The following is a 26,186-nucleotide window of genomic DNA, read 5'->3' as shown; positions in this document are numbered from 1 at the left end:
GCCAAGATGTGCTGGCCGTGCACCAAGGCATGTTTAGCCACAGGGTGATCCTCATTACCAACAAACACTGTCTGCCTGTGTCCATTCATGCGAATCGACAGTTTGTTGCTGGTCATTCCCACATAGAAAGCTCCACAGTGTAGGCAGGTCAGTTGGTAAATCACGTGGGTGCTTTCACACGTGGTTCTGCCTTTGATCGTGTACACCTTCCGGGTTACAGGACTGGAGTAGGTGGTGGTGGTGGTGGTGGTGGTGGGAGGGTGCATGGGACAGGTTTTACATCGGGGGCGGTTACAAGGGTAGGAGCCAGAGGGTAGGGAAGGTGGTTTGGGGATTTCATAGGGATGAACTAAGAGGTTACGAAGGTTCCTTCATGAAATCCTCCCACTCCACCTTCGTAATCTCTTAGTTCATCCCTATGAAATCCCCAAACCACCTTCCCTACCCTCTGGCTCCTACCCTTGTAACTGCCCCCGATGTAAAACCTGTCCCATGCACCCTCCCACCACCACCTACTCCAGTCCTGTAACCCGGAAGGTGTACATGATCAAAGGCAGAGCCATGTGTGGAAGCACCCACGTTTACCAACTGACCTGCCTACACTGTGAAGCTTTCTATGTGGGAATGACCAGCAACAAACTGTCCATTCGCATGAATGGACACAGGCAGACAGTGTTTGTTGGTAATGAGGATCATCCTGTGGGTAAACATGCCTTGGTGCACGGCCAGCACATCTTGGCACAGTGTTACACCATCCGGGTTATCTGGATACTTCCCACTAACACCAACCTGTCAGAACTCCGGAGATGGGAACTTGCCCTTCAGTATATCCTCTCTTCTCATTATCCGCCAGGCCTCAATCTCCGCTAATTTCAATTTGCCGCCGCTCATACCTCACCTGTCTTTCAACAACATCTTTGCCTCTGTACTTCCGCCTCGACTGACATCTCTACCCAAACTCTTTGCCTTTACAAATGTCTGCTTGTGTCTGTGTATGTGCGGATGGATATGTGTGTATGTGTGTGTGTGTGTGTGTGTGTGTGTGTGTGTGTGTGTGTGTGTGTGTGTGTGTGTGCGAGTGTATACCTGTCCTTTTTTCCCCCCTAAGGTAAGTCTTTCCGCTCCCGGGATTGGAATGACTCCTTACCCTCTCCCTTAAAACCCACATCCTTTCGTCTTTCCCTCTCCTTCCCTCTTTCCTGATGAGGCAACAGTTTGTTGCGAAAGCTTGAATTTTGTGTGTATGTATGTGTCTGTTTGTGTTTCTATCGACCTGCCAGCGCTTTCCTATGGTTAATGAAGTAGGCAAATGGGGATACAGACAGAAAGTTCAGAAATAGCTAGGGGACAAAACATGGTGTTAGAAACACGCAAGACAGGAGGAAAGATAGATGCCACCTACAGCCAAATTACAGATACATGTGGAGAAAAGAGATGCAGCTATACATATCAACAATTCAGATGGTACGCCAGTACCAAGCAAAGGACGGAAAGTTAAAAGGTTGAAAGACTTTATAGGGGCTAAATCAGGAAAATGAATTTGAAAGTAATATTATAGAAAGAGAAGAAGGAAGCAGACGAAGATGAGATGGGTGATATGATACTGCGAGAAGAATTTGACAGAAGACTGAAAGACCCATGTAGAATGAAGGCACCTGAAGTAGGTGACATTCACTCAGAATTATTGATGTCCTTGTGAGGGGACAGAACTATTCCACTTGATGTAGCAGATATATGAGAGAGGGAGATATCCTTAGACTTTAATAAGAACATAATAATTTCAATTCCAAAGAACACAGGCACTGACGGGTGTAAATACTACAGAATCATCATTTTAGTAAGATATGATTGAAAAATACTGAGACGAATTATTTACAGAAGAACGGAATAATTACTAGAAGCTGACTTTGAGGAAGATCAGATTGGGTTCCAGAGAAATGTAGGAACACGCAAGGCAATTCTGACCATACACCTTATCTTAAAAGATAGGTTGAAGAAAGGCAAACTTATGTTTACAGCGTCTGTAGATTTACAGAAAACTTCTATGTTGATTTGAATACACTCTCTGAAACTGTGAATGTAGTAGGGTTAAAATACAGGGTGAGACAGATTATTTACAGTTTACACAGAAACCAGAGTGTAGTTATAAGAATCAAAAGGCATGAGAGGGAAGCAGTAGTTGAGAACTGAGTGAGAGAAGCTTGTAGCCTATACCCGATGTTGTTCAATCTGTACATTAAGCAAGCATTAGAGGAAACCAAGGAGAAATATGGAAAAGAAATTAATGATATGAGAGAAGAAATAAAAATTTTGAAGTCTGCCAATGACATTGTAATTCCTCAGAAATGGCAAGCGACTTTGAAGAGCAGGTGAACAGTATGGGCAGTATCTTGAAATGAGGATATAAGATGAAGATCAAAAGAGTAAAACATGAATAATGAAATTCAGTCTATTTATATCAGATGATGCCAAAAGAATTAGATTAAGAACTGAGATGCTAAAAGTAGATGAGTTTTGCTATTTGGGCAGCACAATAAGTGATGGTAGCTGAAGTAGGGAAGATATGACATACAGACTGACAAAAAACAAGAAATATAAGAGTGAGACTTAGGTATGAATACAGTAAACAGGTCCAAATGGATGTTTACTGGGACAGTTATTCAGAAATGAAGAGGTTTTCACAAGATAGACAGGTACAGAGAGCTGCATCAAACCAGTCTTTGGACTGTAGGCAAAGACTACACACTTTCTCAGTGCCAAATGATTGCCTTGGCTTCTTTCCCTTCCCGCCCCCCCCCTCCAGTGATTTACAATGCCTCCCCTCCCCCTTCTCTCTCTCTCTCTCTCTCTCTCTCTCTCTCTCTCTCAAAGAACTAACAATTAATTTAAAAAAAATTACATTTCCGAATGTTGACGTTACTACACTAAGCACGATTATAGTACCTGCTTCTTCAGCAAAGATAATTATATCTGCTTCTTGGATAAATGATGAAAGATAACTTATACGTGACAATGTCAAGAGTGGTCTCAATATCAATTTCCTCCATCCTATAATTTCTAAAAGTCTAATAAAAATGATTCTTTCCGTATCATAGCGAGAGGTCACAATTATGACCTCTGGAACATGCAAATAACTAATTCTGTAACACATGGCATTGTGGGTGTTCCACATTCTGTAGCTCTCACATATGAAGATGTCCGTGATGGCACAGTGCTGTTCTTCTTGCCTTTTTAAAGCTTATTAATAATACTGAGCTATCTTGGTATGGGGTCCAATTTAATGCAGAACATCGAAGAAATGGAAATGAATGTTTGGCATCAGTGGCAGGGAGGCCCCTTACGGGTCAGGTCCGGCCGCCTTGGTGCAGGTCTTGTTACATTCAACACCACACTGGGCAACCTGCACACTGGATGGGGATGAAATGATGATGGAGACAAAATAACACCCAGCCCCTGAGTGGAGAAAATCCCTGACCCAGCCGGGAACCGAACCCGGGCCCGTAGGACGACAATCCGTCATGCTAACCACGCAGCTATCGGGGCGGACATTGAAGAAATAATTAGATTTCATTTGCTATTCTTCTAACGAATCTCAAACAGCCATCTGTTTTCCACATGTCAATATTTATGTGGTCACTGAACCTCACATTCTTTACAATGTGCACTTTTAATATATGGGCACTGACCATTAGGCGATTACTACCATTTCACAGCAAGCTTTCCAATTCTTACAGAGCCTCTCTACAGTTTTATACAATGATTGAGATCTCAAACTCTGGCAAAAAAAAAAAAAAAAAAAAAAAAAAAAAAAAAAAAAAAAAAAAAAAAAAAAAAAGAGAGAGAGAGAGAGAGAGAGGTGTGTGAGGAATGTTTGGTGATGACGGTGGTGTGTTTGAGTAGCACAAAAAAAAAAAAAAAAGTGACGAACAGTGGATTAACATATTTTTTCTTTGTTTCAGAATAGCAACACCAGGCTAAGCCTCAGTGGCAGTTTTGATGCAGACTGTCAAATTTTCAATTCTTTTGTTAATCAATTTATATAAATTTTGCTGGGTTCAATTTTCTTTGTATTACCTATGGTTCTTGAAGATTACAGACCACAATCACAAGAGCGAGAGTTTTAAAAGAGTCAGTTCTTCCCCTTTAATTCACCTCTATGTGACCACACACAACATTATAAAATCAAGCTCATGATGGTATTGTCCTTAGCACAAATCATCCTTTGGTGACAAGCAATCCTGTCTGAACAGTTTATTGTGCAGGGTGATTATAATTAAAGTCAAACTTTCAAACCACGGTAGAAATAACACCACTGGTCAAAATGACGTCACATTGCGACGGAATATTATCGAAGAAGGGGGGGAAATGTATGGCAGAAGAAAAATAAATAGTAAGCATCATAATTTAATAGTGGTCAACTACAAATGACAAATTAATCATGCAACAATGCCTATGGTGTACGTTTGACGTGAAACAATCTGTACTACTCAGCGGGCATGGGTGTACAGGTGTGATACTGTTAGTTACGTAAGCCCATCCACCACAGCAAGGTCATATCACATCGAATGGGAAAAATCTGTTTTTAATTGTCCTGAGGCCAAAAACCACATAAAAAGCATCACTCACATTGGTTTTTAATTGTCCTGAGGCCAAAAACTGCATAAAAAGCATGAATCAAAATCAAATTGTATTATTAATTTCCGTATGACTGGCACAAAACATGTTCAATATGCTATCCACCGTTTTCTGCAACAAGTTGAAATCAATAAACAGCATGCTCCACAACTGACTGAAGTTTTTCTGGGGTCACATTCATTCATAATGTGTTGTGCAATGCGTGCCTTCAATGCAGCTAAGTGTACAATCGGAACAGTGAACACAACATCTTTCAGATAGCCCCACAGCCATAAATCACATGGATTAAGATCAGGTGATCAGAACGGCGAGGATGTACGGAAATGGCGGCTGATAATTCTAGCATTTCCAAAATGGCACTTCGGCAGCTGCTTAACTGGATTTGCTGTGTGCAGAGGTGCACCATCTTGCATAAAAATGATCCCATTCACAAATCCACACTGTTGGGGAGCTGGAATGACATGGTTGCACAAAAGACACTCATAGCGCTTACCAGTGACAGTACATGAAACAGGGCCAGAAGCACCTGTCTCTTCGAAAAAATATGGCCCTATGATAAATGATGCCGTAAACCTGCACCACATAGTGACTTTTTCAGGATGAAGGGGTACTGGTTGATTTGTGTGTGGATTTTCTGCTGCCGATATTCAACAATTCTGTGTATTGACATATCCTGTCAGATGGAAGTGGGCTTTGTCTGTCCACAAAATCTTCCATGGCCAATCACTGTCCACTTCCATGCAAGCAGGAAATTCTAAAGCAAAGATCTCTCTTGTTGGCAGGTCAACAGGAAGCAATTCATGCACATGGATAATTTTGAATGAATAGCAAAGAAGGATGTGTCGTGGAATTTTACGCACCGGCTCACAGGTAAGTCGAATGTTCAGACAATTCTCCATGCACTACATGTTTGCACACCACAACTCATCTCCTTCCACATTGCTGTGGCCATTGCTTTCACTGATGTCAAGCCAATTCATTTCCTTCCTCTACCAGGTTGCACACAAAAAACACGTCTTTTCGAATTTCCAAATCATTTTCTCCAGACCCATGGCAGTCACTGGACCAACGCCTTTTTTCAAACCCTTCAGTGTCCGGAACTTCTGCAGAGCAACATGTGCACAGTCATCATTCTAGTAATACAGCTTTACAAGCAGAGCACGATTCCGCATTGAGACAGTCATGGCGAACGTCGCCGTGTACCCAGTGTGTTAATACCAACTTCAATGGGTCATGCGCATGACAAGTGTTTTCATTTACATATTATGACACATACAGCGCCATCTATTGATCAAATATCACACTTTTTTTCTTCTTCTGCCATACGTTTTCCCAGTCATGGCGAACGTCGCCGTGTACCCAGTGTGTTAATACCAACTTCAATGGGTCATGCGCATGACAAGTGTTTTCATTTACATATTATGACACATACAGCGCCATCTATTGATCAAATATCACACTTTTTTCCTTCTTCTGCCATACGTTTTCCCCCTTCTCCGATAATATTCCATTGCAATTTGACGTCATTCTGACCATTGGTGTTATTTCTACAGCATTTTGAAAGTTTAATTATAATCACCCTGTACACCAGAAAGTGATGATGATATAGCATCTGTCTTATTTGCGAAACATGGAGTCGAGTCTTTGACATCGTGAGCAGTCCTATAGTAATGCATGTATTTACAACATGAAAGCATAGTCATATTTTTGACACTGGATGAACACACCTACCAATTTAACTTTAACATACACAAATACGCTTGTGAAACTAGTTATTCTCCTCTCAAAGAATCAGCATTAGTAGTGAATAGCCATTTACAAAAATGTGTCTACCTACAGTTCTGTACCATATGCCACCTACTCCCTTCTCTTCTCATGCCCATCCTAAATAAATATGTCATTGCTATTTGCTGCTGTGCTTCCGGATCTGAACCAAGATGGGACTGCAAGAAGACTAACCCAATCCTATGTGCTTGTCAAGAGAATCCTCTGTGCCGTCGTCATCCTCCGATGCGACGGTAGGGTAGAGGCACTCAGCTCTGCGTGAGGTGCAGACGGGGCCCAGCTGCTGCGGGTCGCCTGCTAGCACCACCTGCCCTCCCAGCCGCGAGTTCGATGCGGGCCCCACAATGCCGCCGAGTGCCACTAATGTCTCTGGCTCCTTTGCTTGTCCACATTCATCAATGAAAACATGTGTAAAATGTCGATGTCCATCGTCGGCAGAACATCGCTCCACCAATCTGCAAAGGATGTCTAAATTATGAAATATTCATATTAAATTTACAAATTAAGTAGGCAATTTATTATTGTACAAGAAAGATCGGGAGAATGAGGACAGGCAAAAGGTAGTAGATATTCGTGCTGCTGTAAACAGAGTGATGCGCGAAGCATTCAACCACTACCACTGTTATAACTTAGCAAAAGATCTTGCTGACAACCCAAGGAAATTCTGGTCTTACGTAAAATCGGTAAGCGGGTCGAAGGCTTCCATCCAGTCGCTCACTGATCAGTCTGGCCTGGCAATGGAATACAGCAAAACGAAAGCTGAGATTTTAAATTTTGCATTTGAGAAATCTTTCACACAGGAGAATCGTACAAACATACCGCCGTTTGTCTAGACATCCCTGGGGTTGTGAAGCAGCTGAATGGGTTGAAAATAAATAAATCGCCAGGTCCTGATGGGATTCCAGTTCAGTTTTACAGAGAGAGCTCTACTGCATTGGCTCCTTACTTAGTTTGCATTTATCTCGAATCTCTTGCCCAACGTAAAGTCCCGACTGACTGACTGGAAAAAAGTGCAGGTGACGCCTGTATATAAGAAGGGTAGAAGGGCGGATCCTCAAAATTACAGACCAAAATCCTTAACATCAGTTTGTTGCAGGATTCTCGAACATATTCTTAGTTCGAATATAATGAATTTCCTTGAGACAGAGAAGTTGCTGTCCACGCATCAGCACGGCTTTAGAAAGCATTGTTCCTGCGAAACGCAACTCGCCCTTTTTTCATATGATATCTTGCGAACCATGGATGAAGGGTATCAGATGGATGCCATATTCCTTGACTTCCGGAAAGCGTTTGACACTGTGCCCCACTGCAGACTCCTAACTAAGGTACGAGCATATGGGATTGGTTCCCAAGTATGAGAGGGGCCGAAGACTTCTTAAGTAATAGAACCCAGTACGTTGTCCTCGACAGTGAGTGTTCATCAGAGGTGAGGGTATCATTTGGAGTGCCCCAGGGAAGTGTGGTAGGCCCACTGCTGTTTTCTATCTACATAAATGATCTTTTGGATAGGGTGGATAACAATGTGCAGCTGTTTGCTGATGATACTGTGGTGTACGGGAAGGTGTCGTCGTTGAGTGACTGTAGGAGCATAAGAGATGACTTTGACAGGATTTGTGATTGGTGTAAAGAACGGCAGCTAACTCTTAAATATAAATGTAAATTAATGATATCAATATAATGGAAGGAAACATTCCACGTGGGAAAAATTATATATAAAAAAACAAAGATGAGGTGACTTACCGAACAAAAGCGCTGGCAGGTCGATAGATACACAAACAAACACAAACATACACACAAAATTCAAGCTTTCGCAACAAACTGTTGCCTCATAAGGAAAGAGAGAAGGAGAGGGGAAGACGAAAGGAAGTGGGTTTTAAGGGAGAGGGTAAGGAGTCATGTGTGGATGGATATGTGCGTGTGTGCTAGTGTATACCTGTCCTTTTTTCCCCCTAAGGTAAGTCTTTCCGCTCCCGGGATTGGAATGACTCCTTACCCTCTCCCTTAAAACCCACTTCCTTTCGTCTTCCCCTCTCCTTCCCTCTTTCCTGATGAGGCAACAGTTTGTTGCGAAAGCTTGAATTTTGTGTGTATGTTTGTGTTTGTTTGTGTATCTATCGACCTGCCAGCGCTTTTGTTCGGTAAGTCACCTCATCTTTGTTTTTTTATAAATGTAAATTAATGCAGATGAATAGGAAAAAGAATCCCATAATGTTTGAATACTCCATTAGTAGTGTAGTGTTTGCCATAATCATGTCGATTAAATGTTTGGGCGTAACATTGCAGAGCAATATGAAGTGGGACAAGCGTGTAATGGCACTTGTGGGGAAGGCGGATAGTTGTCTTCGGTTCATTGGTAGAATTTTGGCAAGATGTGGTTCATCTGTAAAGGAGACCACTTATAAAACACTAATACGACCTATTCTTGAGTACTGCTTGAGCATTTGGGATCCCTACCAGGTCGGATTGAGGGAGGACACAGAAGCAATTCAGAGGCGGGCTGCTAGATTTGTTACTGGTAGGTTTGATTATCACGCGAGTGTTACGGAAATGCTTTAGGAACTCGGGTGGGAGTCTCTAGAGGAAAGGAGGTCTTCTTTTCGTGAATTGCTACTGAGGAAATTTAGAGAACCAGCATTTGAGGCTGACTGCAGTACAATTTTACTGCCGCCAACTTACATTTCGCGGAAAGACCACAAAGATAAGGTAAGAGAGATTAGGACTCGTACAGAGGCATATAAGCAGTCATTTTTACCTCGTTCTGTTTGGGAGTGGAACAGGGAGAGAAGATGCTAGTTGTGGTACGAGGTACCCTCTGCCATGCACCGTATGGTGGATTGGAGAGTATGTATGTAGATGTAGATGTAGATTGTTATCCTTATCGACTTTAAAAGTGAGGACTTCGGCACAAGACTTTAGAAATAAAAGTTTCAAGTAAGAATACTGGTCTTTTCATAATAATTCATGTTGGTACTCTGCATCAGTGACATATCTAACTGATGGTCTGGTAATACTCACACCTAACAGCACCTACCTTATTTGACAGTCATTATTCCATGCTTTTCAGAGATTGCAGTTATTTCACCTGTCTCTTATCTTCTGAACCAAGTGGAATAGTTTTGTCATGTATGTTTTCCCAAGCATCTCAATAAGTCTGAGGAAATGTTATCTACTCTGGGTGCTTCATTTTTATCTTAGGTCTTCTTGTGCTTCATCAAATTATTCCCATATTTCATGAAGCATTTATTAACAAATCCATAATAGTTGCAGTATGTAAGTTTGACGAGTAATAGTAGATAAGAATCAACATGTGCGTACTTGACAAGTGAGAGTCACAGTTTGACACTGATTTGCGAAGTAGGCACATGCTGATTGTGACAGTCATCTACAATTACTTCGGAAAGCATGCATTGTCACTTTGATAATCATTATTAATATCAGGCACTTTTAGTAAATCAACATTCAGCAGGCTTGAGAATGAGTAGGCCAGGCTTGACAATGAACCTGTTGGCTCGATATTAGTTGCCAAACGTATGTACTGCAACTGCAACACATTTTTAATAAACATTTCATGAAATGTTACAAAAATATTGCTGGTTCTGTATGAAGAAAAGGTTGAAACTAATGGGGTGGGAGGAAATCTAGTATTATCACTCCATTCTTTATATGTTCATTAACTACCTCTTCCCCTTCCATTATATTGGTTTAAAGTATATTTTCCTAAATATAGACCTCTTCATATTCTTGACTAATCGTGGCTGCTTTGCCATTATGTACTCTCTCATTTCTTTGGTGTCTATTTTCTTTTGTGTGTTTCATTTGTTCTGAGCCAGTGTCTCCTCCTTCAGGCAGAAGGGTTGAAGGGGGAAGAAGAGGGGTGAAGGAAAAGGCTGGACTGCTGGTCAGGGAAGACTTACCGCAAGGGATAAGAAGGAAAAACCAACTGTTCCTTCTCATCCAGTGTGGTAAATCTTCCCCGAACAATTGTTCTGGGTGACTTTCCCGGAATCTATCCCTTTTTCTAGACCTCTCCAGCCCTTTCCTCCACCTCTCTTCCTTCCTCTTCAACCCTTCTGCCTGAAGGAGGACCCACTGGCTCCAAAAGCTTGCCAATTACGACCGTCTTATGTGTGTCTCCTGCTGTCGCTTGGTAAGTAGATGAAATATGTCTGCTTGTGTCTGTATGTGTGGATGGATATGTGCGTGTGTGCGAGTGTATACCTACATGAAATATGTCTGCTTGTGTCTGTATGTGTGGATGGATATGTGCGTGTGTGCGAGTGTATACCTACATGAAATATGTCTGCTTGTGTCTCTATGTGTGGATGGATATGTGCGTGTGTGCGAGTGTATACCTGTCCTTTTTTCCCCCTAAGGTAAGTCTTTCCGCTCCCGGGATTGGAATGACTCCTTACCCTCTCCCTTAAAACCCACTTCCTTTCGTCTTCCCCTCTCCTTCCCTCTTTCCTGATGAGGCAACAGTTTGTTGCAAAAGCTTGAATTTTGTGTGTATGTTTGTGTTTGTTTGTGTGTCTATCGACCTGCCAGCGCTTTTGTTCGGTAAGTCACCTCATCTTTGTTTTTATATACAATTAAATTATTTTTTCAATAACTGTTTTCATTGTTATAAAGTAACTATGGAATACCTATCATTTTAAATCCAATACTGACAAAGAAAGGAAAGGTAGAAACCCATTTTCTGAAGCAAGCAAAGATAAAATAAATAGGGGGTCAAAAAACTAATCACTGGGAGTGTCCTATTACAAGGGAAGGCTTGTAGGAAGTGACACTTCAGTCACTGCTAATGATGGAGCTGTGGGAGGGGAAGGGGGGGGGGAATGGAGAGGGAGAGGGAGAGAGAGGGAGGGGGAGAGAGAGAGAGAGAGAGAGAGAGAGAGAGAGAGAGAGAGATTGACTGTTGGTGACAACAGCACCACCTTACGAGGCAAGTACCCTGGGGTACTAGAGGACAAATGTAAGGATGTAGAGGCTTATCTCACTAGGGGTAAGATAGACACTGCCTACAGGAAAATTAAAGAGACCTTTGGAGAAAGAAGAACCACTTGCATGAATATCAATAGCTCTGTTGGAAGCCCAGTTCTAAGCAAAGAAGGGAAAACAGAAAGGTGGAAGGAGTATATAGAGAGTCTATACAAGGGCAATGTACTCGAGGACAATATTATGGAAATGGAAGAGGATGTAGGTGAACATGAAATGGGAGATATGATATTCCGTGAAGAGTTTGACAGAGCACTGAAAGACCTGAGTCGAAACAATGCCCCGGGAGTAGACAATATTTCATTAGAACTACTGACAGCCTTGGGAGAGCCAGTCCTGACAAAACTCTACCATCTGGTGAGCAATATGTACGAGACAGGCGAAATACCCTCGGACTTCAAGAAGACTATAATAATTCCAATCCCAAAGAAAGGAGGTGTTGACAGATGTGAAAATTACCGAACTATCAGTTTAATAAGTCACAGCTGCAAAATACTAGTGCGAATTCTTTACAGACAAATGGAATAACTGATAGAAGCCGACCTTGTGGAAGATCAGTTTGGATTCCGTAGAAATATTGGAACATGTGAGGCAATACTGATCTTACGACTTATCTTAGAAGCTAGATTAAGGAAAGATAAACCTACGTTTCTAGCATTTGTAGACTTAGAGAAAGCTTTTGACAATGTTGACTGGAATACTCTCTTTCAAATTCTGAAGGAGGCAGGGGTAAAATACAGGGAGCAAAAGGCTATTTACAATTTGTACAGAAAGCAGATGGCAGTTATAAGAGTCGAGGGGTATGAAAGGGAAGCAGTGGTTGGGATAGGAGTGAGACAGTATTGTAGCCTATCCCCGACGTTATTCAATCTGTATATTGAGCAAGCAATAAAGGAAACAAAAGAAAAGTTCGGAGTAGGTACTAAAATCCATGGAGAAGAAATAAAAACTTTGACGTTTGCCGATGACATTGTAAATCTGTCAGAGACAGCAAAGGACTTGGAAGAGCAGCTGAACGGAATGGACAGTGTCTTGAAAGGAGGGTATAAGATGAACACCAACAAAAGCAAAACGAGGATAATGGAATGTAGTTGAATTACGTCGGGTGATGCTGAGGGAATTAGATTAGGAAATGAGACACTTAAAGTAGTAAAGGAGTTTTGCTATTTGGGGAGTAAAATAACTGATGATGGTCGAAGTAGAGAGAATATAAAATGTAGAATGGCAATGGCAAGGAAAGCGTTTCTGAAGAAGAAAAATTTGTTAACATCGAGTATAGATTTAAATGCCAGGAAGCCGTTTCTGAAAGTATTTGTATGGAGTGTAGCCATATATGGAAGTGAAATGTGGACGATAAATACTTTAGACAAGAAGAGAATAGAAGCTTTCGAAATGTGGTGCTACAGAAGAATGCTGAAGATTAGATGGGTAGATCACGTAACTAATGAGGAGTTATTGAATAGAATTGGGGAGAAGAGGAGTTTGTGGCACAACTTGACTAGAAGAAGGGATCGGTTGGTAGGACATGTTCTGAAGCATCAAGGGATCACCAATTTAGTATTGGAGGGCAGCGTGGAGGGTAAAATTCATAGAGGGAGACCAAGAGATGAATACACTAAGCAGATTCAGAAGGATGTAGGTTGCGGTAGGCACTGGGAGATGAAGAAGCTTGCACAGGATAGAGTAGCATGGAGAGCTGCATCAAACCAGTCTCAGGACTGAACAACACAACAACAACCACCCTGGGGTGACAGTGGATGCTTCAGGGAGTAGCCAACATTTATCTCAGCCTCCGGCAATGCGGTCCAGCACGTCCTCAGCCACACCACCAGGGAAATATCAGCTGTCATGGGGGACACTCAGGCCAGAAACACAAGAGAAATCAGCTCAAGGCATACAGATTGTACAGGGAGGAGTCCCACCCATAAAGACGTTAACAATTTATTGCAATGTAATTCCCATTCCTGGAGGAAAGGGTATTATCTTCGAAGACTTGCCAGGACATCTGATACTAGTGACCAGTAAATGTGCACCATGTTTGTTCGGAGCTGTTTTGTAAATTAAATGGTAATGAAATGTCCAGAATTGGTTTCTCTAACATCTGACTTATTTTGTTGAAGCCTTAAATATTAATAACTCTGAATTTGGATACTTTCTTGGGGAAATTTGCTTGGGGCTCAATATAGGAACAGGTAGGGCACAGCCTGTGTACCAAGAGCTGCATTTCCATGCCAATAAAAAGTAAATGGACATTAAACTTTCCTACAACTATAGTTGTGTCCTTTCACTTGGACATTGATTCTTAGTGTATAAGTTACTCTTGACACTTTTGTGGAGTCAGGATTGTCATTCCGGTGTTGATATTCTGCGAATTGGTCATGCTGATATTGTTGAGAGTGAGAAGTGGCTGTTGTATGTGCAAAGTCATATTGTGATGTGATGATGAGAAAAATACCTGGCTGACCCAATAAGTAGAGAAGTTGCTCTTGCTGATTCCACAAAATAATATTCAATAAACTTCTAGCTTGTGAGGCCTACATACATCTGCAAGAACTATAAACCATAAGTTAGACAGTCACTGTTTACAGGGTCTCTGAATGATTTGTCAAATTTTTAAGTGTTGCTATGCTACAGTCTAGGTGCCAACTGCAGCAACTGTTATGTAACGCTAAAAAATCCAGTTACAAAGTTCAAATAAATGCAGGTAGGAATTTGTGGTGAAAAAATAATGTTCACTACTCACAGCATTTTACATTCTAACAAACAGAGTTTATTCTATCACTGCAACATTTACCACAAGTTAATAATGTTTTAACATTAAATTAATTAATACTTGAGTGAAGGTTTAAATTAAATGGAACATTATCTCATGTGTTTGTGAACTTCTGGGTTTAGTTCCTTTAGTGCAAGTTTAAAGTTGCATACTTCCAAACTAACTAAATTCCAATGGCATATCACTCTCAAAAATATCCACAGTAAAGTTTTAGACTTCAGACTATTTTGCCTACTGTGAAATATTCTAAAAACCAAAACTGAAAATATTTCAGACAATTCACCAGCAACATGCGTGAATATCGAAAGTCCACAACTCAACACAAATAATTTCGACACACTCAAGAGGTGACCTACTGCTGCTCACATGTACTCCCTGTTCCAGATCTCAAACCCAACTGCCAACCAAAGAGGCATGCACCAAGCTGGGTATCCCTAATTAAGTCCTCACACTGATGTGAGACAAGCGCGCACACTTCCTGCTTCTGCAACGTACTTAAAACGTAATATGTCATGTACATGTCTCATACCTCAATTAATATGTAAAATTCCTCAGCTTTCTAGTAATGTACTTAGTTTTTCTCTAATTTAAACTGTTTCTTCAATATCTTCATTTGACAAAATTGCTTACGGCATCGCCAAGATATTAATTTTTAAAGTACATTTTATGCACAAAACATTTAACATGAAATAACTTAAAAACTACACTTCATCTTAAGGATGTGTTTATAGCATCCACACCTGTTAATTTCATCTTTGTAACATTGATACTGAAGACACTGTAACCAGCTGTGTTCAGTAAAAATCACTCAATTCAGCCATGGTGGCTACCCCTCCGTGTTCCACACAAATGGCTGTATCTTGGTTTTCCCAATCACGTGGCCAGAGCATGTGTTTACATGAACTACATTCTTGGTAATTCTCATAGTCAGCGTCTGACAATTGCTGAGGCTCAAAGGGTGCAGCCCTCTGCTGATAAAACCATAAGACCCAAGCAACTGCCTGTCTCAGTCCTCACTCTTCTTCAGCTGTCAAAACACTTTCACCAGCCCTGCCATGCTTTTCTCTCATCACGAACAGAATGTGTGGCAACAGTCACATCTGTTTTCAGTGTTTCAAGTCTCGATTACTGGGGTGTACAGTCTCAACATCTTCTAAGTTTACAGTCGCAAGGGCAAAGTATTGTGATGCTGTGAAAAGAAGTGTGTTCTGGTGGCTATTGGTGGGTATGCCGTGAGGTTTCGTCCCTTTTTTCTTGTGCATGTGTTAAAAGCACCGAGTGGTTGGGTGACTCACATGACCACACTGTTTACAGAGACAGCAGCTGAGAATCACAATAATGCCTGGGGAGGAAAAAGAAACGTGGTCTGTATGATCATAAAATTAGGAGTAAAGAACCAAAATTGTGGAAGCTAAGAGGATTCTAGCTGGTATACCACTGAAGATTTAACACGGGTCGAACATACAAAGTTTCAGCGGACAGAGTACTGGAATCCTAGCTTAATTAACATAATAAGGAATGCTGATCACAACAGCAGGAAACCGAGAGACCAATCACAAAGCTACCTCTGAAACACTCAACAGTCCCTTCATGACAATCTCCATTATTTTTGAAGGAAAATTCATGGGTAAGTCTAAACCAGATAAAGTATTTGTTTAGAAAAAGGTCATTCCCTAAGCCACATTCTTTTTTATATTATGCACATTTTATTTTTTTTTGGTTAGTTTTGGGGTTACAGTCCCATTCTTGAGCAAGTATTTTCTGCCTGATTAATTGTGGTCAGAGCCCAGATATTCTCCTAGAAGTACACTTCCGCTACAACTAGACAAACTTAACATAGGAAGTTTGAAAATAAATAAATAAATAAATAATCCAATTTTTAATCAACATGGAAAAATAAAATAGTACAAATTAAAAATTAAATCATAGAATCAGTTGATATGCTTTTTTATTTGTACTTCGTGTAGCAGAAGGTTGCAAAGGAAATGATAAAATACTACCTGCAACTGGAAGCCTGTGATAAACTAAATGAGTTTTCAAACATTTCCAGTCTGTCCAAAACAGGACGGTGACATTAAAAAACATGCAGAAGCAGCTGCAGGTAATGGAAGAAACCAAAGGAAAGTCGAGAGCAGCCTTCATGTAGGAACGAATGTTCGATGGCTGATGATGGTGATGACAAAGAATTGCTACAATGTTTGCACAAACAACTGATCATTCACATCACAGTACATCTATAAATGTAAGTAACATAACAGAAAACCTTCTTGGATTTTCCCTTGACAAGCAGAGTATGTTCAAAGTACAAAGACATTGATTGATACACTCATTGTACGCACAGTGAGACTAACTTTGCAATATGTGCAACAGATTTAATCAGTGACAGAATGGGCTAGCAAAAACAGACATTCTGCAGAGCTCGGGAACATCTGATGGTCCAGTGATCAGAATTCTTCAGATATAAGAAAATGTGAGAGAGTTCTATCATTCACTGCAATCAGATAGACTGTTTTCAATGGCACTCATTGCTCATTGCATTTGACTGAGAACCTGGAGTCTATGCCCCTCAGGGACTGAGTACCGAAGTGACACTGGGAAGATCGCTTTTACTTACTGCTTATAACACTATATTCATGAAACTTGAGGTAAGCAGTGAAAGAAATGGTACTGGTTGATCATACTCATCACAGTTTGTGTGTAACGTGGGCAAGTCAAGTAAATGTAGTGCAAAGTGTACACATTTGTGTGATGTGAGGCAAATAATAAGTATCAAACTCATGAAACGTTGTCATCTGATAGCTATCTTTACAGATCTGATCTCCCTTTTCATATGATTTCTGGTCCTTTGGCAGTCATACACTATTCTGTAGATGTGGAGTAACACATCTTCTGTGTATAGTTCCTGTGCCAGACCATAATGGACCTGGCAAAACTGTGGGTTGCTGTCTACTACCAGAGGACCTACAGCACCAAGACTCTGCGGTATCTCACCCCCCCCCCCCCCCAACCCCCCTGCCTGTCATTGGTGCCACTGCCATCACACGCCAATTGTCAATTTTATCTCCTTGGCGGGAACACTGCACAAGAGAACAAACAGAAGAGGAGCTATTCCTCATATTATACACAAGAGCTTTGTTTGCCAGAGAATGACAAACTGATGACAGTGTTCGCTACTTCACGGGAGCCATTAGGCCATCTTAGTACAGACAGTCTGATGAAAAAATGTGCTTGTAGTGTTAAGAGTGAAACTGATTTATTTATTTGGAAGAGGTCAGTATTGTAAAGACAGCAATATTTTTATTGGCCCTCGACAGTTCTAGAGGGAACTGCCAAAATCTCTTCGGTGAGAGCAACAAATTTTGTTGTAGCAAATTCACAGTCATTAAGTCATCACGAACCCTCACAGCCATCAGATGCAAACTAAGAACCCCTCCAACTATACTTCATTCTGTCAGCAAGGGAGATCACTGGCTTGTGACATTACAGAGAGAAAATGATTATTTTAGTCTATGATCATAAACTGAATTGTGTTCCGCAAAAACAAAAAACAATCAAATGTCACCACAAGTAGTATGCTGTTTCACTGTGAATCAGTGATCTATGCATAAGGTCAATTACCCTTTGGCTTGAGTTGCAAAAATGTGTCTATAGCTGAAAACACACCCACATATCATGAATCAGATAACAGACAAGAAGTACAGTCTCACACTGTATGTAATGCCATTGGCTCAGAAATGGTGGTAATACTTTTATTATGAAACTGTAACCTCATTTTTTAAACAACAAGTAAATCATCAAGTTTGGTGCCTACAGCATGTCGTGAGAAATTGATTGTTATTTTCCAGGGAATTTTACCCATCTGACTGCAACAACAGCTTGCACACCAAATCAAGTTCTTATAGTAACAGAAAGTACCAATCTAACAACCAAAGATACAAAAAACACAGAGATACATACCTGCCACAGAAAACAAGAGTGATGACCACAATGCGATATTTGCATAAGTCTTCGCGGCTGGGAAAGTAATACATTCCTTCAGATCTATTACTGTAATCGTAAATATCTGCAGGAACTGTATCCCTGGAAACAGAACAAAATTAGAGTGAGTTTTGTTTGTTGTTACAACCTTCAAGACAATTTCACATTTGAGTGGCAACATTCTGAGACGATAATTTAAACATTTAGGAACTACAATGATAATTTCTTTTGTTGATAGCACAATGCATTTGAAGAATTTATTCCATTTTCAAGTGCTGTGTAGTTTCTATAGATACCAAATATGTGACGCAAACATGTGAATATGTGTGTGTGTGTGTGTGTGTGTGTGTGTGTGTGTGTGTGTGTGTAGCGCATGTCATTCAGTAAGTACTGTAATGCTGAGTAATAAAAACAATCTCAATCTGGATAATTCCAGTGCAACTACAGAGAGGCCAGTCTCTATGAATAAGTACCACTGCACTAGACCCACCACATCTGTATCCTATTTAGTAATTATTTATAATCAATCATTTTAGGTATGAAATATATGCCATTAAACGTTCATGGGATTGCATATACACTTACGAGTAACTGAAAGAGATGGCTGATGTGTTAAAAAAACGGAGGGTGGGGAGAGAGAGAGAGAGAGAGAGAGAGAGAGAGAGAGAGAGAGAGAAGGTCTGTAGGAAGCAGCTGAATTGCTACCAGCAAGCTGATCTCTTTCAATGAAATTTCTCAAAATTTAAGGACATGAAAGGAAAAGACGTGTTACAAAAAGTTTCTAACACAGTAAATAACACAAACAGAGAGCCTCTCACTCTTCAATTCCTAGACTCTCAAAGAGGAAGTGCAATAACAGGACTGTCAAGTAACTGAAAGAACTTCAAATTATGGCTCAAGAGTCACAAGAAAAATGACAGATCAAAATAAAACTATGGAGTTAAATAACATGTACTGTCTAACATACATGTACCTGGACTTCCTTACACAGGCATAAGCAAGAGAAATACGACTTTACCATGACAAAAAAAAAAAAAAAAAAAAAAAAAAAAAAAAAACCACAGAACACACCGCAGAAAGAAATCAGTTATGATGATGTCATGTTTCTTCCATCTACGTAAGTCTTCAAAGAAACCACAGCACAGCCTTGACCACAATATATGGGAGGGGGGAGGGGACACACAACAACAACAACCTATATTTGCATGGTTAGCTGGGCGAAATTTGGGAAATTCAGGTTTATAGTATTACGTGATAAGAAAATTTCTCAAAAAGACTCTTGCATCAGAATATATAGTCCCGCTCCAAGTACAAAGTCAAAGACGAGGATGAGAAGTCAGTATGAAAATAACTTAAAACTTCTTCCTTGAACTATCAAGTAGTGCCCTGTGGCACTACTTGGCCATATGTAAGGAGACAGCACATTCTGTCCTAGTATTTCCCATCCAAACAGCCACAGCACTTCATTTCCCCCATTTCTCACTTGAATTGATACTCAGCAGCACGATACCTTGTTCCACTTGAGCAAAACCACTGTATCAAATTACTGTGTAACAAACAGTTGTTTCTTAATCAAATTTTGACCACTTGAAAAAATGTTCCTGTTAGAGTACAAAAGGGAGAATATCCTCCTCTTTAAAAGACTGACAGAGAAATGGAGAGAATCTGACTTTAATCCTCATTTTGCTTTTCCCACCAGAAACTCCATACATGTCCTTGGGGACGGTTTGCTTGTGTTTCCACCACTGGACAGGGACACTTTAAAATGTGGGTATAGGGGATGGAACAGTATTGTAGAACAACACAAAGTCTGTGTGCTAACATAACATGGTGCTCAAAGTCTATATTTGTTGTAATAAGCTACTAGTATACGACCAGAAATTAAGTAATGAGTTAGTGCGCAAAAATAATTTGCAATATAGCGATGAGTACAACATCAAAGCAACTAAGATTAAATTATTATTATATACAGGTATTACAAAACAATCATGAAAGATCATGGTAGCTCAAGGTATAGGTGTAACACTCAGACCTTGTGTTGCACTTTTGTTGCTCTACAATACTGTGACTTGTACATGTTATTTTAAGAATGCAATAGTTTAGTTGTTAGTTATTTCCTTTTGTCACCTACATACATAACATGTAATTTGTTCACTGTTACTGTATTCTTATCACCAAACCTCAACTAATCTTCTGCATGCTTACTCAATGGTGATATTTTACACACTGTACTTGCCTTATGACTGCTTTGATAAGTTAGTACAGTTGGTACACAACACTGTTATAATCAAACAATGGAAACTCCAGGTAGGAACACCCACAATGTACGAAAAGATAGGCTGCTGCTTATCGTACAGAAGACATGTCAAGTTGCAGACAGGCATGATTAAAACATTCACATACAACTTTTGGCCACAGCCTTCGTCAGTACAGACATGGCACGCTCACCAACTACAGCATCTTGGGCCGGAACGCATCACTTAGGATGCAAGCAGCAATCTAGGGGTAGGGGGTAGGGGGTAGGGGGTAGGGGTAGGAGTGTCAGGTGGGGAGAGAGATGAATGCTGTCTGGTGGAGTGTGCATGGACTAGAATGCCAATAGGTGCAGCGTCAGGAGGTTGCGCGGCAGGGAGGTGGGGGGTGGGGGGTGGGGTGGGTGGGGGTGGGGGGGGGGGGGGGGGGAAGGAACACAGTAAGTGAGGAATAGGTTAAGACGGGTAGATGCATCGGCAGAGAGCTGCAAGGTAGAATAGAATGGGGAGGAGATGATACGACACAGGGAGTGGAAACCGATGGTGGGAAGTGTGGGGACAGTATGTTACCATAGGTTGTGGCCTCAAGCTTCAGTAACATACTTTAAGTAAAAAAATATAGAAGAGAATTTATTATTCCAATACACTCCGGTTTGGATTATGTGATTTATATAATTACATTGCAAATTGTGCATATTGCATTGTTTTGCATACTCATTGGATGTAACTTCCTCCTTATTCTTTATATGTTGCTATTGTATTTCTGTATGTTTACTACTGCAGTTCCACTTGGTGTTCATAATAACTTTGCTCTTGACTTGTGAGTCTCAGTCATCTTTCATCTGTTGTGTGAATATGAGCCTGTGCACTTGGTGCAACATGCAAGATATTTTATGTAAATCTTGTTGTATTTCTAAAATGCCAATTTATCACTTTCTTCTTCTCCCTAGAATGACATGTTATGACATGACATTATACAGTATATTGCACATATGACAGAGACTTATTGAGAGGTATCTGCATAAATATATTATATACAGGATGAACAATAATAAAACCGACAAACTGCAGGGACTGGATTCCTGACCTGAAGTGGAAGAAAAAATGTCCTATGAATGTGTGTCTGGAAATTCTTGCCATGCTTGATGGTGCTGACGAATTAAAGTTTCTCTGACCATGTACCATGTGTTCCTCATGTGCTGCAGGCTGTGTGAGTGATGTAGTGTACTGTAAGCAGCAAAATGGTCTGGTATTCATGTTGGGAACAAGCTGAGATGGTGTTTGTGTGTGGCCAAACAGGCTGAAACAAGCTTGGCTATACCAAAAAAGTACCCTCACAGACACCAACCACATCACAACATTTCAAGCCCTTTTTGGGTGTTTGTGTGATCATGGGTCCTCTCACACAGGTGAAAGTGCAGGGAGGCAGTCAACTGTGCACACACTAGATTTGGAGGACCCAGTTCTACAGGATATTGAGGCGATCTCTAATATAAGCTCAAGGTAAGTGGCCCGCCAACATGGTGTAAGCCAAAGTATGATTAATACGTATCTCGCACGACAACTGCTACTATCCCTATCACCTGCAACAAGTGCAAGGATTATGAGCAGTGGATTTCCCTCTATGGGAATGATTTGTCAATGGTTTTTGCACCAAAGCGTCACAATTATGGGATTTCTGTCATCAGTCCTCTTTGCCAATGAAGCAACCTCTAGCAGAACTGACATCATTAATTTTCATAATAAGCATCTGTGGGCTACAGACAGTCCTTGGGGAATGGTTGAGGCATCTCATCAGCATCAGTTCAGCATCAATGTGTGGGCAATGATTCTTGGTGACAACATACTTGGACCAGTTGTTATTCCACAATGCCTTGATGGACAAATGTACCTGGATTTCCTGCGGAATACTCTGTCTGGGCTGCCTGAGAATGTGCCTTTGTCAACACAACAGGTTATGTGGTTTCTGCACGACAGAGCACCACCCACTTCCACATTACAGTTTGGTGACACATTACCTTTCCCCACATTGGATGTTACATAGAGGCCCTGTAGCATGGCCTGCTAGATAACCGGACTTAAACCCCCTAGACTTTTACCTCTGGGGGCATCTGAAAAGCATTATGTATGTTGAACCAGTTCCTGATGTGCAGACCCTTCAACAGGATAATCACATCACCTGTGACGCTATTCGGAGAGAGGCTGGAATGTGCAAAATAGTGCAGCAATCTATGATGTGATGTGTGAATGTGTGCATTAAATCCCATGGAGGTCCCTTTGAACATCTGTTATGATGTGGAAGTGTTGCAATACTATTCTGCTGTAGTCTGTTGGTTTTATTAATGCTCATCCTGTATATCCATGTTTTATCATCCTGTATATCCATGCTTTGTAAATATGTAGCCACCCTATTTAATTATACTTTTATTTTTGATCTATACGGATATGGTGATGGCAACTTAGATTTGCCAAAACTGGTCATCATAAATAAGATTATAATTAGTGATCTTTGCTGCTGAAGTTTTTACTTCTGCATTTTGTACTACTATAGATCGCCCCCAAACTTGAATGATGTCAAGCGTATATCACAAAGCTCACCCGATAAAATGTCAATGTTCACCTTTAAAACATCACACTGGTTGCTTCAGACCAAAGCAGGTGGCATGGAACTGGTACCAGGCAGTTGTGTAGCCTTCTAATGCTGGCAAAAGTCACTGTACTGAAGTGGTGTGTGTGTGCTAGTTGATTGTACAGAATCCACTCAGTAAGACAGGTTCACATGGAGATGCAACAGGATGGCAGAAAAATTCTGTACTTTTTGAATGTACATTCAAATAACATTACCAGATTTGTTAGGGTATCTGTCAAATGTGTACACAAGGGATGGTGTTCACTCACAGTCATGTAACATAGCATAAGGACATTGGTACTAACCAAATGAGGCCAGAGAAGAGTGTGACGCCTCGTCAGTGACAATCATTACTGCCGTCTGTGAATGCAGGTCCATCTCAGCCAGTTTCTAAGTGAACATTGCGAAGGCAGCTGCATGTGATGGACATCAGAGACTACTGGCTCTTAAATGAATACTGTATTGCTCACAGCAGCACGTGAAGGTTTATGCCTTCAATGGGTCAAACAACACGGTAACTGGATAATAGTTGACTGGAGGCATAGAGTATGGTCTGAAGAGTCACAATTTTGCCTCTTTTGCCTTTAACCTACAAAGTGCTTAGGATAGGGAAGGGAGAAAGAAAACGAGTTTTAAGAGAGATTGGCAGACACACTCAGTTTGAGAAAACAGATGAACAGGAGTCAGATTTTATCATACAGCCTCCATTTAAACAGTGTTTAACAGAAAGTAATCAGAAACTGCCAGTTCATCTTCAGCAAAGCAGTTACAATCCCATTAGTATGCAGCATCAGTTATCTTTATTACACCAGAACATTCCGGGACTTAGAAATAAAGTTGATGAACTACTCATTTGTATTGATGAAATGAATTCATCTAACCAAATTGACATAATCTGCCTCTCTGAACATCAAGTGACCACTGATATAGATTTGTTAGACATTTCAGGATTTAAGCTAGCTTCACAATAAAGGATGGCAGCCAAAAACAGTTGCAGGATAGAATTTTTTTATTAAATTCTTGACCAAGGTTTCGGTACATATAAATATACCTTCATCAGAAGTACATTTCTAAAATTACATCATGCACTGGAGAATAATGAAACAATTATGCCAAAAGGCGTCGTCAGTAATTAAAATATCATCTCCATTTGTACAACATGTGTAATGGGTACAGGATCAAAGCGAACAGTTTAACAATGTTACTTCGCCTATGAACTGTTGAGACACGAGTGTTTTTGGCTGCCATCCTTTATTGTGAAGAATTTTAACAGTTGCTGCTGCAGCCATGTTTAAAATCTTGATTTAAGCTAGCTTCCTACTTCTGCAGAGTAGATATGGATGGAGGAGGAGTTGCCACATTTATCAAAAACTGCCATAAATTCAAGAACATTGACATTAATAAATTCTGTTTAGAGCAGCATCTAGAAGCATGTGCAACAGAAGTAGAGTTCCATAACAGATCCTATATAATAATAACTATTTACCGAGCACCTGCAGGAAATTATAATCTATTCTTAGATCGTCTAGAAGCTGTTTTGGGTTATTTAACACGAAGAAACAAAGAAATTTTGATTGCTGGTGACTTTAACACAGATTTTCTAATGCAATCTTCCAATAAACATTCACTGCAGTTAGTAATGTTGTCTTTCAATCTAACTCACACTGTAAACTTTCCAACTAGGATCACTAAATCCTCAAGGACAGCCATTGATAACATTTTTATAGACAAATCAAAGAAACAAAATCATATCATAAAACCTGTTATAAATGGACTATCAGATCATGACATGCAGATCCTTGTTTTAGATGTAAATTCTAAGCAGATTACCAAGACTGCTAAATCTGAGTACAGGAGAGTAGTCAATCAACCAAAAATTGAGTGTTTTAGAAAACTGCTCAAAGATATGAACTGGAAAGATGTTTATAGTGCTCATGACATGAATGAAAAATATAACACATTCATGAACAATGTCAGTACCATGTTTGAAAACTGTTTTCCTCTAAAAGTTACTTAAATTAAACAGAAGTCTATAATAAAACCATGGATTACACAAGGAATAAAGATTTCCTGTAAGACAAAAAGGAAAATGTATCTGTCAACCAAGAATAGCTCCAATGCTGATGATTTAGCTAAATACAAGGAATACTGTAAAACATTAAAAAAAGTAATTCAGACGTCTAAACAAATGCACTACGAGAAGAAGATAGCAATGTCAGGGAACAAAATAAAAACAATATGGGATATAGTGAAAGAGCAGACTGGCAGAACCAGAAAGGAACAGGAGCAAATAGCACTAAGGGTAGATGACACATTAGTAACTGATGGGCATAGTGTGGCAAATCTATTTAACAAGTACTTTATATCCGTTACTGATAGAATGGGACTTTCAGGATCAGTAAATAATGCCCTTGAATATCTGAAACTAACCTTCACAAATAGCTTCAAGGACATGAATATATCATTCACTTCACCAAAAGAAATAACGTCCATATTAAAATCTTTAAAAACAAAGCATTCTAGTGGCTACGATGAAATATCAACAAAGTTAATTAATGCATGTTCTTGTGAGTTTAATACAATTCTAAGTTACTTGTGTAACCAGTCAATTATAACTGGAACATTTCCTGACTGGCTAAAATATGCAGATGTTAAGCCTCTATTCAAGAAAGGGGATAAAGAGATACCATCAAACTACAGACCGATTTCACTTTTGCCAGCATTCTCAAACACTTTAGAAAAAGTAATGTACAGGCAGCTGCTCAACCATCTGACCACAAATAACATATTATCAAGAACACAGTTTGGATTTCTGAAGGATTCTGATATTGAGAAGGCTATTTAAACCTACAGTGAAAATGTACTTAATTCATTAAACAACAAATTACAAGCAGCAGGTACTTTCTGTGATTTGTCAAAGGCATTTGATTGTGTGAACCACAACATCCTTTTAAGTAAATTAGAATTCTATGCTGTCACGGGCAGTGCTGCAAAATGGTTCAAGTCATACCTCACTAACAGGAAACAAAGGGTGTCAGTGCAAGGGACTAGTGAATTAAGTCATCAGTCATTATCAGAATGGGAAGAAATTACATGTGGTGTCTCACAAGGATCCATCTTAGGGCCATTGCTTTTTCTT

The 26,186-nt window shown here is 40.2% G+C and overlaps 1 protein-coding gene across 1 annotated transcript in view; it reads right to left on the bottom strand.

The window, feature by feature from the left end:
• Window positions 1-26,186, bottom strand: part of LOC124802559 (putative helicase MOV-10) — a 343,832-nt gene that overhangs the window by 42,415 nt on the left and 275,231 nt on the right. Inside the window, exons 14-15 of the mRNA XM_047263426.1 lie at window positions 18,146-18,268; window positions 6,595-6,875 (exon numbers count right to left, since the gene is read on the bottom strand). Coding sequence (XP_047119382.1) covers window positions 6,595-6,875; window positions 18,146-18,268 — 404 coding nt within the window. The remainder of the gene's footprint in view (window positions 1-6,594; window positions 6,876-18,145; window positions 18,269-26,186) is intronic.

This window comes from Schistocerca piceifrons, chromosome 6 (assembly GCF_021461385.2).
Source record: "Schistocerca piceifrons isolate TAMUIC-IGC-003096 chromosome 6, iqSchPice1.1, whole genome shotgun sequence".
In the NCBI taxonomy this organism is placed as follows: domain Eukaryota; kingdom Metazoa; phylum Arthropoda; class Insecta; order Orthoptera; family Acrididae; genus Schistocerca; species Schistocerca piceifrons.
The sequence above is the reverse complement of the archived record's forward strand: the minus strand, read 5'-3'. Positions and strand labels throughout refer to the sequence as shown.